The sequence below is a fragment of the Leuciscus leuciscus genome (assembly GCF_965113295.1).
Source record: "Leuciscus leuciscus genome assembly, chromosome: 22".
NCBI lineage: Eukaryota > Metazoa > Chordata > Actinopteri > Cypriniformes > Leuciscidae > Leuciscus > Leuciscus leuciscus.
Window position 1 is genome coordinate 22,568,500 of NC_138746.1, and position 14,040 is coordinate 22,582,539.

The window sequence follows — 14,040 nt, forward strand, 5'->3', positions numbered from 1 at the left end:
TGAGCAGGACTCTGTTAGTGTTACAGTCTTAGAAGGACACTCAGAACCCAGTCTCTTTCCCTGTGTCTGTCTTCAGGTCCAGGGGCACCTTGCTAAAGGTCAGAGGAATCTGGCAGGAGACGGCATGTCCCAGGTTACAAAGGTCCTCCTGGATCTCACCCAGAGACGCAATTTCTATGCAGGCGACCTTCTCTCCTCAGTGGAGATTCTTCGAAACGTCACTGACACCTTCAAAAGGGCCAGCTATGAACCCTCTTCTGATGACGTTCAGGTAAAAGAGAAAACAATGTTTGTTTGTTTTCGACAACTTTGAAGCTTAAATGCATCTTGTTATAGTATTAATTTAGACATTGTGGTCATCTTAGGTCTTGAATGTTGGTAATGCAGGTTGAAAGTACTGATACTACTCATACAATTACTACATTACTTTTTACAAGCAACATATACTACTATATATTTTTTTGGATCAGTAAGGTTTTTTGTTTTTTACAAAGAAATTAATATTTTTATTCAGCAAGAATGAGTTAAAGTCCTCCTGTAGTCAATAATTGTATCCCTTAAAATAGCTTGAATGTTACTCTACACCCTTGCTTCATTTAGTATACGCAGATCTATGAATATGCAAATGAGCCCCGCCTCCACTCACTCACAAGTCGATGTATCATAATGGTAACGCGTTTTATCTATCGCTCTACAACGTCGGAAACATAACGGTGACTATGTTCTCAAACAGCTAATAATGTGTTGCTAATGTTACACAAACAGTGTTCCCATTCGCCATCTCAGAGTCGGTCAGCTGCCTTCTAAAATCAGTATCCTGATTTTATGCTTTGAACAACTTAGAACGTCAGTGGAGAAAGACATAGTTCCTCATAAATTAGTAAAACATCATGTACATAATTCACCCTCTATATTGCTAAATGTACCCGATTTTTCATATTAACAGAAAAATATACCGGGATAACCTGGCTTCTCTTGAGACTCCTCTGCTTCGCAGCATAGTTAATGATATGCTGAAGCCCCGCCCCCCCCCTATGACGTGATTGGTTACAACTTATTTGTGATGTCGAGAACGGCGATTTCAAACCGCATGTTTTTGACTTTGCACATGGTTTGTCAAAAAACATATTAAAAACAACATTAAAAACTTGATGTTTACCACAGGGGGTCTTTTAATATTACATTTAAAGTTAATATTTATACTAATTTATATTATAATTAAAGTGTAATATTTAAATTTAAAGTAAAGATAATGTTAAATTATAATGTTAAAAAGTTTATATTTTAAATAAATGCAGTTCTTTTGACTAAATAATAAAATAATCCTAAAATAAAGTATCACAGTTTACAACACATTGATAATAAAAAAATTAAAAGGAATCACCAAATCATATTGGAATGATTTCTGAAGGATCATGTGAGACTGAAGACTGGAGTAAGGATGCTGAAAACTCAGCTTTGCCATCACAAGAATAAATGTAATTTTTATAATATTAAAATAGAAACCAGTTATTTTAAATATTAATAATATTTCACAATATTGCAGTTTTTTACTGTATTTTTGATCAAATATTAGTGTCATTATATTTAGTCGCCAGTGCAGGGCTTCTATCAGACACATGACATAGTTTTCCTAATTAGTCACATGGCATTTTGTGATTGGCTCTAAAATACTTGCCTCCTGCACTCCAGTCACATGTTTCTGAAGGGTTGACGTTTTAGTCAAGGCACTGCAATTGAGATGAATGGGAATGCTGACAGCTTTCTCCAGATATTATATGCGTTTGGTTGAAGTTAGCAAAATGGCGGAAGTTACTAAAAAAATCTAAAATCACATACAGCACCTTCAAAATGGCAATGTCACTACTTGGGACCGTGACTGATAAACATCTCGCCGGTCTTGCCCCTCACAGAGAGCTTATGGGATTGTGACACCGTGCGCCAGCTGCTGATAAGAGATAGTCACTAAATCTATCTCCTTCTATCTCAAAGCCTTGTCATAACCTTCCCAATACCAGAATAAACCTATTTCTTATGACCTGTTTGTGAGAATCTGTTTTTTTTTTTTTTTTACATAATACGGAGTGTAATGTGATTTTGCGTGTGTATGTTTGTGTGATGGGTTGGTGTGGGAGGTTTTATCTAAGGCCTGATGTGAACCGGAGCAACCCCTCCTCCCCACGCATGTGTGCCGGGGTGGGTTGTGTGTTTTGGAACGTATTAATGCTGTGTTTAAGTGGACGCATTACCACCAGAGGGAGCATAAGCATTCAAGTAGAAAAACAAGCGTGCCGGAGCCAAGACACTGCCTTTCTCCTGCCTTTCGTGGCACAGAGGCAGAGCAGCAAACAGAAAAGAAGACAGGCACACGTCCAGCTGGATATCTCATTCAGCCCAGTCACCGCAGCAAACATCAGCTCTCTTTCCAGTCTTAGAGTAGACGGCTCTCCCAGGCTCCTTCAAACTCGACCGACACTCTCTATCCTTCCCCTTTAATTCAGTGCACATACGAGTACTTAGAAAAAGATCAACAATCCCTGAATTGAAAGCAGCAGGAAATCTCAGGTGTGTGTTTTAGAGCCATGGCTGCTGGACATATCCCATCATCTCCCTGTAAATCAGTGCTGTGTGATTCCTCAAGAGACTGTTTGTTGAGACTTTTAAAATGCAGAGGAGATTCTTTGTTATTGCCTTTTCAGGGAACAGGTTTTTGTTTTTGTTTTTGTTTTTTTGGACAAACATTCCAGATATGAACTAGTTCTTATTTGCTTTTTCAATGACTATGTAAAGTCAATTTAATACTTGTATAGCTTTTATATATTTAAGCAATAGGTACAAAAATGCTATTTTTATGAATTCAGTCACAGCTAATTTACAAGAGCACAAGTCTTCCTCAAGTACATTATTGCTTTTCTTAATGCTTCATAAAAAAATAAGAGCACAGTTTTCATTACAATAGTGTTTTATTATGCAAATGCATTATCCTTCCGCTGTAGTATACTGTGTAGTCCTTTACAGAACATTATTCAGCGGGTGTTACAGTGATATAAACTCATCAAAGTTTCTAAAATATATTATGAAGTCAATATATTATTTCATTCATAATCACTGTAAAAAAAAAAGTATGATCAATAAGTTATGACAACATGTTTTTGCATTGCTTTAACTCATGAAAATAAGTTAACAAGATTAAACAAAAATGTTTAAGTCAGTTTAATGTAATTTAAGTTGAAATGACTTAAACATCCAAATTGATTGTACTTAAAAAAAAATTTTTTTACAGTGATGCCTTAATAATACATAATACATGTTTTATGTTGTCATGAATAATTGCAGCTATAATACAATTTTTATTTGTACCTTTGAAAAGCACAACGATTTAAAATACATTATCAGTAACCATATCTGTGTGTTATATTATGCATTATAATGCATTATATACCTTAAAGGCATAAATAAAAAGTAAATATGGATTATAATGCATTTTAAATATTGTAGGTTATTAAGCAAGTAAACTTTATGCGTAATTGAAAAAAATAAGTTATGTGAACTTGAGAAATCCACATAACTTTTTTTTTCCAATTACGCATGACGTTTATTTACTTCATAATTTTAAGGCAACGGGTTTCCTCACTTTTTTTAAGAAAGTCAACTGATCACTTTTTACAGTGTAACCTACAGTATTTAAAATGCATTATAATCTATATTTATTTTTTCACAGTGTAGCTTCACTCTTAACACCCGGTGGATCAAAAGAAGTTAAATATCCTGTTTTCCTGGGTTGCAATACATGTTGATAAATATCTATATATTTCATACTGTATACAAATTATGCATATTAAACTTTCAAAGCATAATGAAATGAGATCCTTCTTTGTTATGATCCTTCACAAATAATGTTACCAGTCTTTTCCAGTGACGGCAGCGTTGTACTAACAACAATTTCTTCTCTCCCCAGAATTTTTTTCAGATCATCAGCAATCTCCTGGAAGAGGAGAACAGAGAAAAGTGGGAAGACGCGCAACAGGTGGGTCTGAACATTCTGAGCGTGTGTTTTTGAAGCATTGGTGTTGAGATTGCTTTATTATAGTCACGTCGCCGGAGAGTTTCTGCTGTTGTGTGTCACTCTGCGGCCGTATATTGTGTGATGAGCCCTCAGTGAATTGATTGCCATCACCAGTGCAGATGCTTTAGGTAATTGTCAGGTCAAAGAGGTGCCTGTCTCCACAGGCTGGGCTGTGTCAAATCAAACCTTCTCTGCCAAACGCCGACATCCCTGCTGTGCTGATTGGTGGAAAGACATCTGCAATATCCACTACATGCACTTGGTGGCAGCAGCATTGGCAGCATATGTCCAGCCTTCGTGCTTTCCCTCAGCGGTCTCCATTGTCTCCTCTCACTCTATGAGAGACAGTGTAAAAGCAGCTTGAGGGAGTTGGATTCTGCTAAGCTGAATGTTCTTCAGAAACTCAAACAAAAATCTCCAACTGCATTATTATTGCTTTGGGCCAAATTGAGTATCTTAAATGTTTCTTTCTTTCCCTTTTAGCCTGAACTGGTAATTCCTCTTAAGCAGACAGTGGTAATGTTACTGTCTATCAAACGTAAGCTGCTTTGGAGCTCCTTCCTCGAATGTTTTCACCCGCAGTCTGAAAGTTGTGGTAAAACGTGTCCTTGAGTGAGACAGAATCAACCGCGTGTCAACCGAATCAACCCTTTAATGGAGTTTACAGTAGGGTAGTGTCACAAGGCTTTTAAAGAAAAGTAATATGTTTTTTCAGTCAGGAGTGTATTCAGAGATCAGGTCACGTAGTCGGTCGCTTGCTTTGCTGAAGGTGTTTAAACGGTCCCCGGAGCATACGGGCACCTGTTTTCCATTCACGTTCCTCCTCTGCTTTGTCACAGATTGAATCTTCAAGCTCCTCAAATCATTAAAGGACATCTGAGACGGTTGTCACCGGCTCTGTCAAATGACTGACCTTAGAAAGCTCTAACGTTTAAAGATCACGCAGGATTTTATCTTGTCTGTCTGTCTTGTCTTTTCTTCTTTAGAGTCAGCTTGCCTGAGCTTTGATTGTCAGTCTAGAGTTCACACCTCAGATTCATGGCAGTCTGTGCTGTTCCAGTTTTAAAGGAAGTGCTTAAGAGGAGAGGCTGTGACTGCCTCACAAATTCACAACTTGAAATGAAGGAGAACACACAAGGTTCATTAGTTTCATTAACTGATGGTTTAAAGATATACTGTCTGCTTATACTGCATTTGTTTGTATCTTCCATATCCTAAACCATATACAAGAAGAGTAATTCTAAATTATTATATTATATTATAATGTATTATATTATTAAAATGTACTGTATTATATTATAAAGTATATTACATTACATTATAAATTATATTAAATTATATTTTATTATATTTTATTATATTATATTATATTATAAATTATTATATTATATTAAATTATATTATAATGTATTATATTATTAAAATGTACTGTATTATATTATAAAGTACTGTATATTACATTACATTATAAATTATCTTAAATTATATTTTATGATATTATAAATGATTATATTATAAATGATTATATTACATTACATTACATTACATTACATTACATTATATTATATTATATTATATTATAAAGTGCACACACACACACACACACACACACACACACACACACACACACACACACACACACACACACACACACACACAGAGAGAGACATTCTGCAAAAAAAACAAGTTAGTTAAATATATAATATTAAAAGCTTTTAAAATATAATATACCATAACCAAAAAACAGTGTTCTGTGAGTGAAGAAATAGTCTTATAAAGTATCTTGGTACAAATTTCCTATTTTCATATCTGTTTGCATAAAGTAGTGAGATACATATACTTGTATCTTCCATATCATAAGTTATATAGCAGAAGAGTAGTAGTCAATTATGTGTTGTTATATTTTATTTTATTAATTACAAAAATCATATCTAAAAGAAACGGGTCAAATTTGAAGTTAGTTAAATATATAATATTGACAGCTTTTATAATATAACATTCCACGACCATAATATTATTTTGGTACCTTTTTCTTTTTTTTTCTTTTTTTTGTGAAGGAAATTACCTGTTAAGGTTATTTGGACTATTCGTTTGCATTTAGTAGTGGGATGTTTACTCATGACTTGTGGCTGAAATCTATGCAGCAGAAGAGTACACAATAGTAGATGATTGATATGATGGTAGAATATATATATATGTATATGACAGCACAACTGACTGTGCAGGTTCATCTAATGGCCGTCAGCCTCGGCCATTTCCCGCACTGCTGTCTTCCCTGCACACTTCGGCAGCCCAGCGCTGTTGCCATGGCGAGGGATGCTCTCTGCTGTCGCCCAGCAGTCTGACCGACCCTCAGCGACTCTCTCCCCGTCTGCAGCCTGTCTGATTGGCTTGGCCCAAGATCGGCCCCCATGCCAATGCAGAGCCCGACTCCTGCCAGAGGGATTATTAGATATGTGACTCCATCGCCCTGTTTCTGCACCTCACTAAGGGTGCTAATTACGAAATGTCACTCAGTGCTATTTTTTCTGCACCCGCATTTTATTTATTTATTTTTTGTCTTTTTGCAGATTGGCTGCAATGTGTTCTTGTGCTTTGTTTGTTGTAACGAGGAGAGAGGGTCCAGATGATGCTAATGAGATGAGAGAAATAGGAAGCACAGTGTCATATGGCATATTAATCCATACAGTAAATCTGCTGGGGAAAATGGTTAAGACAACTTTACTTTTTTTTTAATGTTTTTTTTTTATCTCAACGTATACTACTCCATTTTAAATATCAAAAGTTGTATCTGTTAACATCGATTAATGCACTGTGAACTAACACGAGCATGAATGTTTTTGTTTAATAACGTTAACAAAGGTTAATTAATGCTGTACAAATACATTACTCCTTGTAATTTTATGTTAGTTAATGCATTAAATGATGTTAACAAATTAGACCGTACTTGAAAGTGTTACTCTTAAAGTTAATATAAATTCATAATTGACCCTACTTTTTAAATGCACTCTCGGTTATACTGTGCATCTTTGGAGCACACAATTTTATTTCTTTTACAATTTTGTTTTCTTCATATTTTGTCAAAAACAAATTTCCTTTTCGTATGGCATCGCAAATACCTCTTATTTTTTTCAACCTCTCTTCTCCAACCACTTGATTCCATTATGCTATGCAGCATTAACTTTTCATGATCCAAAGAATTGCAGATTAATACAGTCAAGTCCTGAGAGTTGTGAACAAGAGAATCGCATTTGACTTTAAATAAAGATTAAGTGAATATTATATTCTTAAATATCCATTGATGCTCATGAATGAAAGCCTGAAGGAAAAAAAAAGCCTGCTCTTGATAAAAGTTCTCCTAGCCCTTCTGTTCCCTCTAAAGATCTTTGCGGACTTTCAGAGTGATGGCAGATGTAAATAGCTGAGTTCAGTCACCTGAAGGTCAGGGATTGGATCAGCAGACCGTGATGCTATTGACTGAAAGAGAACAGGTACTCTGACAGGCTGAGGCCGATGATGGCTGGTCCTCTGGAGAGGCTCTGAGTTCTGCTGCATGAGTTTGTCTTTGTGAAGGACTGAACAGAGGATGCAGGGCTCGAAAGTGTGTGAGACAGATGAAGTGCCCTTTAAAAAAACACTGTACAGTCTCTTTCCAAAAGAGTCTAAAGACTTTTACTAGACTGACTGTTGGTATCTATCTCTCTCTGTCTGTCTGTCTGTCTTTCCCTTCTATCTATCTATCTATCTATCTATCTATCTATCTATCTATCTATCTATCTATCTATCTGTCTATCTATCTATCTATCTGTCTGTCTGTCTGTCTGTCTGTCTGTCTGTCTGTCCGTCTATCTATCTCATCTTTCTATATCTATCTATCATCTGTCTCTCTGTATCTATCTATCTATCGTCTGTCTCTCTGTATCTGTCTATCTATCTATCTATCTATCTATCTGTCCGTCTGTGTCTGTGTCTGTGTCTGTCTGTCTGTCTGTCTATCTCATCTTTCTATATCTATCTATCGTCTGTCTCTCTGTATCTGTCTGTCTATCTATCTATCTATCTATCTATCTATCTATCTATCTATCTATCTAATCTGTCTGTATATCTGTCTGTCTGTCTATCTGTCTGTCTATGTATCTATCTATCTATCTATCTATCTATCTATCTATCTATCTATCTATCTATCTATCTATCTATCTATTTGTCTGTATGTCTGTCTGTCTGTCTGTCTGTCTGTCTATCTCATCTTTCTATATCTATCTGTATGTCTGTCTATCTGTATATCTGTATGTCTGTCTGTCTCTTATTTATCTATCTATCTATCTATCTATATATATATATATATATATATCTGTCTGTCTCCCCCTTTTATCTATCTATCTATCTATCTGTCTGTCTGTCTGTCTGTCTATCTCATCTTTATCTATCTATCGTCTGTCTTCCTGTATATCTGTCTGTCTGTCTGTCTGTCTGTCTGTCTACATATCTATCATGTCTGTCTGTCTGTTTCTATCTATCTATATATCTATCCATCTATCTATCTATCTATCTATCTGTCTATCTATCTATCTGTCTGTCTGTCTGTCTGTCTGTCTGTCTGTATGTCTGTCTATCTATCTATCTCATCTTTATCTATCTATCGTCTGTCTGTATATCTGTCTGTCTGTCTGTCTGTCTGTCTATATCCTGTCTGTCTTGTCTCTATCTATCTATCTATCTATCCATCCATCTATCTATCCATCCATCATCTATCTATCTATCTATCTATCTATCTGTCTGTCTGTCTGTCTGTCTATCTCATCTTTATCTATCTATCGTCTGTCTGTCTGTATATCTGTCTGTCTGTATGTCTGTCTATATATCTATCCATCTATCTATCTATCTATCTATCTATCTATCTATCTATCTATCTATCTATCTATCTATCTATCTATCTATCTATCTATCTATCTATCCTGTCTGTCATCTGTCTGTCTGTCTGTCTGTCTATCCTGTCTGTCTGTCTCTATCTATCTATATATCTATCCATCCATCATCTATCTATCTATCTATCTATCTATCCTGTCTGTCATCTGTCTGTCTGTCTGTCTGTCTGTCTGTCTATCCTGTCTGTCTCTATCTTTCTATTTATCTATCTATCCATCTGTCTGTTTGTCTGTCTGTCTGTCTGTCTGTCTGTCTATCTCATCTTTATCTATCTATCGTCTGTCTGTCTGTATATCTGTCTGTCTGTATGTCTGTCTATATATCTATCCTGTCTGTCTCTATCTATCTATCTATCTATCTATCTATCTATCTATCTATCTCTATATATCTATATATCTATCTATCTGTCTGTCTGTCTGTCTGTCTGTCTGTCTATCTATCTATCCTGTCTGTCATCTATCTGTCTGTCTGTCTGTCTGTCTGTCTGTCTATCCTGTCTGTCTCTTATCTTTCTATTTATTTATCTATCTATCTATCTATCTATCTATCTGTCTGTCTGTCTGTCTGTCTGTCTGTCTGTCTAGCTTTTGTTTGTACTGTTTATCTCTCTGTCTGTCTGTACCTGTCTGTCTTTCCATCTATCATGTATTCGTTCATTCTACTGTACCATGTTTCTTCAATCATTCCTTCTGCCTGTCATATGAAATCTATCTGTCTTTTTCTAACTTTTTAAGCCTTCAAGTTTGACAACAAAAGTTTGATTTAATTTCAGACCATTACATTTCATTGGATTACAAATCCATTTAAAGTCAGATTGTACCAGTGTTTGAAATTCATTTGCCAACATTTAGTAACATGTTCCACTTCTCTCTCCTTTTGTTCTCCATGATTCCCTTTTCCTAGATTTACCCAGGGTCTGTGGAGCTCATGCAGGTCATCGAAGAGTTCATCCACATCGTCGGGCTGGGAATGAAAGACTTCCACAATGCCTACCTGATGACAGGGAACCTGGGTAAGAGAACTGCAGAACCCGTCCCACAAGCAACTCGTCCTGCTGACTCTTCTCGTCAGTTCTGCGTGTCGTCAGTAATTGAGGATAAATGGTGCATGGAGGGGGGCAAACAACCACCAGTCGATAATGTTAATTAAAATCAAGCCCTTTCCACTTAATGTGCTAAATTCTAATGCAAACAGCCTTGTCTTATTTCAGCTCAGAAAAGTGGAGACTGTTTGGATTCAGTTACATCTATTGCAACGTGCTTTGATTTTCATTTTTCAAACACAAACTTTTTTGGCCTGTTGCCTGATTGTTTTTTGTTTTTATTCAGTTTATAAGCCATTAAAAGATGAAGCATGACTCATGCTTTTCCCCATAAAACTCTGTGTCACTCAACGAATTCCAATGCTAAAAATGTCGGCTCACACACGAATACTGATTTCCCTTCCAGTCATTTAAACAGAATCAAAGTTAAAGAGCAAATACAAAAATAAATAAAAAATTAACAATTGCTTCCGGTGGTGAAGCACATTTGCTTGGTGCTCCTCATTCGGGTGCACAGAACATTGACCCATGAAATTGCAATCTCCATGAACTGCAGAGCTCAACAAATATGAAATGATTAGATTACGGTGACCTTCCTATCCATCATAGAACAGATACATAGAGGAGTCTATATTGCTTGGAAATGGTGCTTATATACCCAAATGTCATTAAAAAGTTAATTCCATTGAAGGGCACCTTTGATATCTTCCTTAATGTTACCTTGTTTTATGCAGCTTGCCATAAAACATCGACAGGATTGCAAAGTGCCATGATGTTTTGTACAGTACAAAGACATAGACATTCAAAGTCTGAGAATGCAATATTTAGAGATGCTTGCTTAGTATGAAAAAAAAATGCAGATTTCATTATCAATTTTTTATGTAAAGCTTTTGACATTTCTGTGAATGTACACTTTGGTGTCTCATGACTTTTTAAAAAGCATGTAAGCATTAAACGTAATGACCTTGACCTTCTTGACTGTATCCAAAACATCTCATGTAATATTTATTTGGACCTCCTGAGAATCACAAGGTTAAACACCTTTCACTGGCCATTTAAATAAAAATAATCAAGAGTTTTAGAGCCCTATTTTCTATCTCATTAATGGAAGTGTCATTTATATTTATTTACCTGCTGTCACATTATATAACAAAAACCTTGTTTAGCAGAACAGATGTTTCGACGTTTTTTTCAGGCAAGAATGAATCTTCATCAACCCAGTTCAGACATGACCACCACATTTCAGTGTGTAAGATAAAACGCACAGCCAGAACATCGCCATCATAATGATGCAGGAGAGCAATAAACATTTCAATGTCAGCCACTGACAAGGCAAAGTAAACCTGTGATTGAAACTTCTTCTTGTAGTCTGAAGGTGAAACTGAGTGATGTTGCGTCTTACAGCTGCTGCTACAGTAACAGATGCATAAAGAGGCTTTAGCAAATCACTCAAGCAACCCAGAACATTATTGAAACACATGTCTGTTTGAGACATTACGTCTCTGTTGATTTGTAGCCCACTTTTTTTATTGTCTGATTACCAGCCATGTATATGAAATTAATTTTAAACTAACTTTGAAAAGACTTAATTCAGAATGCATTAAGGCATTCATAATTCCACAGTCATTCATAATTTCATTATGCAGCCTCAATATCAATGTTTTTATAAAAATAGTAGTATTAAAAGTATTAGCATCATCAATGCTCAATTAGTTTAAGATTCAGAGGTGATATTGAGACGGGGAAACATATTAAAATGTTTTGTAGAACAACGTAATCTGGAAATCAAGACTAGTTAAACATGTATTACATTAGTGCTTTTGTGAAGGTATATATACTGTACTGTATTATATATATATATATATATATATATATATATATATACTGTATATACTATACACATACTGTATGTATATATATATACTGTATATACATATATACGCATACTGTATATGTATATATATATATATATATGTGTGTGTGTGTGTGTATATATATATATATATATACTTTGAATATATACACCCTCACAAAAGCACAAATGTAATCCGTTTAACTTGTTTATATTCTTGATTTCCAGATTGTTATTGAATGCCATACAACTTTTTCAGCAAATATCATAATATATGAAATGTCATTTGTTTAATTAATTTGTTTATTTGCATATTATGTAATATTATGTAAATGATTAACTATTTTATCAATTAACATAATATATTACAGACCAAAAGTCACAAATATAAATGAAGTAAATTCTTAATTTTGACATCAGCTTTTTCAATTTCCTTATAATTTTCAGTGAAATCAAACAACAATCTTAGCCAAAGTCTGCTCTCTTTGATTAAAAGAACAAAGCTGTGTTGCCTGTACTAGCCAAATGAAAATCATCCGTCATAGTAAGATATTGCAGCATCATTCCCAGCCAAATTTATAGCACGTTCTTGACACCGCAATAAATACCTTCTGTCAGCACGACACACTGTTGCGTCCGCTTTTAGCCAAATAACCTTGATTGCAGAGGCTCCTTTTTCCACGGCATGCCTTCTCGTAAGAATAAACAATGACTTTGTCTTAGTTGCAGCTCTTTAAAGCCGAAATTAGATTTTTTTTATGTGTTTAATGGACATTGATTTGTGAGCATTGATTGCTCAGATGAGTTGAGAGACCCTGATGTCGTCTAGTCCAATAAGTAACCTAACCTTCGCATTTATTTATTTAAAATTTGACGTGACAGAAACGGCCTGATATTGCTCGGTAGGATCCAGTCATTAGGCTCATTAGTTACAGGTGGGCGCAGGTGCCGATGCCTCCTGGCTGGGTTCCCTGAGGACCGTTACCCACAGCGCCGTCCCACCACAGACTTGAGCAGGGAAACAGCTCTGAGCACATCCCAACTAAAGGGAACTCACACGCTGCGGGAAATGCACTGAATAAATCATAGTTGAAGGAGATGATTATAATAGGAGCCCTTCACTTCACAACACTGCTCTTCAACTTTTTTTTAAATGTGCGGTCTCTTTGTTTGTTTATTTTGCTTTTGGTTATTTAAGGCTGTGTTTGGAATGCCTACTGTTTTATGTGAACCTGCATACTAGTATACAACAATATACTGTACAATTCAAACAGAAATGTTAAGTGTTGTTACATAAACACTGCAGAAATCATGTTAATATTATGGTAATTTGGTGCTTTTCCAAACATAGACTTTTACTTTTCAGAACTGTTTGCATACCTTAGTTTAATCGTACTTTTTATTAGATATTTAATCTTATTTCATTCATTTTGAATTTATAAACAATTTAAACTCCTATAATTAGGGATGCATGCATATTATTAAATCTGTAGCTGATATGATAAGCCAATAATTCATTTCATTTCATGGCCAACAACTAAAAAAGATCCACCTATATTAACTTAAAAACTTAAGTTCAGTTGCTGCCTTAAATGTTTAAGTATAATCAAATTGGCTGTACAAGTTATTTCAAATCTGAAATTAAATTAAACTGACTCTGATTCTGTATAACTTATATAAAAAAACTTAAATTATTTTGATGAGCTCAAGACAAGTAATGTGAAAACATATATTGTCATCATAACTTATTGATTTTGGCATTTTTACAGTGCAATAAATGATTCTATTTTGTCAAAAAATTATTTTAAATAATCCTAAGTGATCCGAATGAATTTAAAAGTCACAACATAATATTGTACAGTATTTACAGCATTTAATAGTGTTATAAAATTAGTGTTTTTTAAGATTAACTTTGAAATTATGGCATGTAAAATTTTTTATGTAAAAATAGGGGAAATGGTCATGCACACTTAAATATCCAATATCGACTGATGCAATAAATGGAAAGTAATTTTTATGTATTTGCGGTATATTTTGCAACCCCATATACGTATAAGTAACTTCCATATTTCCGTGGCACATAAATGAAGCAGGATTCGTTCTGTGAGTATAGCAGCCTTTATGGTAGTAAAGATCACTAAAGGGCCTGTGATC

At 35.0% G+C, this 14,040-nt stretch overlaps 1 protein-coding gene across 3 annotated transcripts in view; it reads left to right on the forward strand.

Moving 5' to 3' along the window:
• The window catches only part of adgrb3 (adhesion G protein-coupled receptor B3), a 179,977-nt gene that overhangs the window by 105,147 nt on the left and 60,790 nt on the right, over positions 1-14,040 (forward strand). For all 3 annotated transcript variants that reach the window (XM_082154409.1, XM_082154408.1, XM_082154410.1), the window contains 3 exons: positions 77-271; positions 3,959-4,027; positions 9,896-10,004. In XM_082154409.1, coding sequence (XP_082010535.1) covers positions 77-271; positions 3,959-4,027; positions 9,896-10,004 — 373 coding nt within the window. The remainder of the gene's footprint in view (positions 1-76; positions 272-3,958; positions 4,028-9,895; positions 10,005-14,040) is intronic.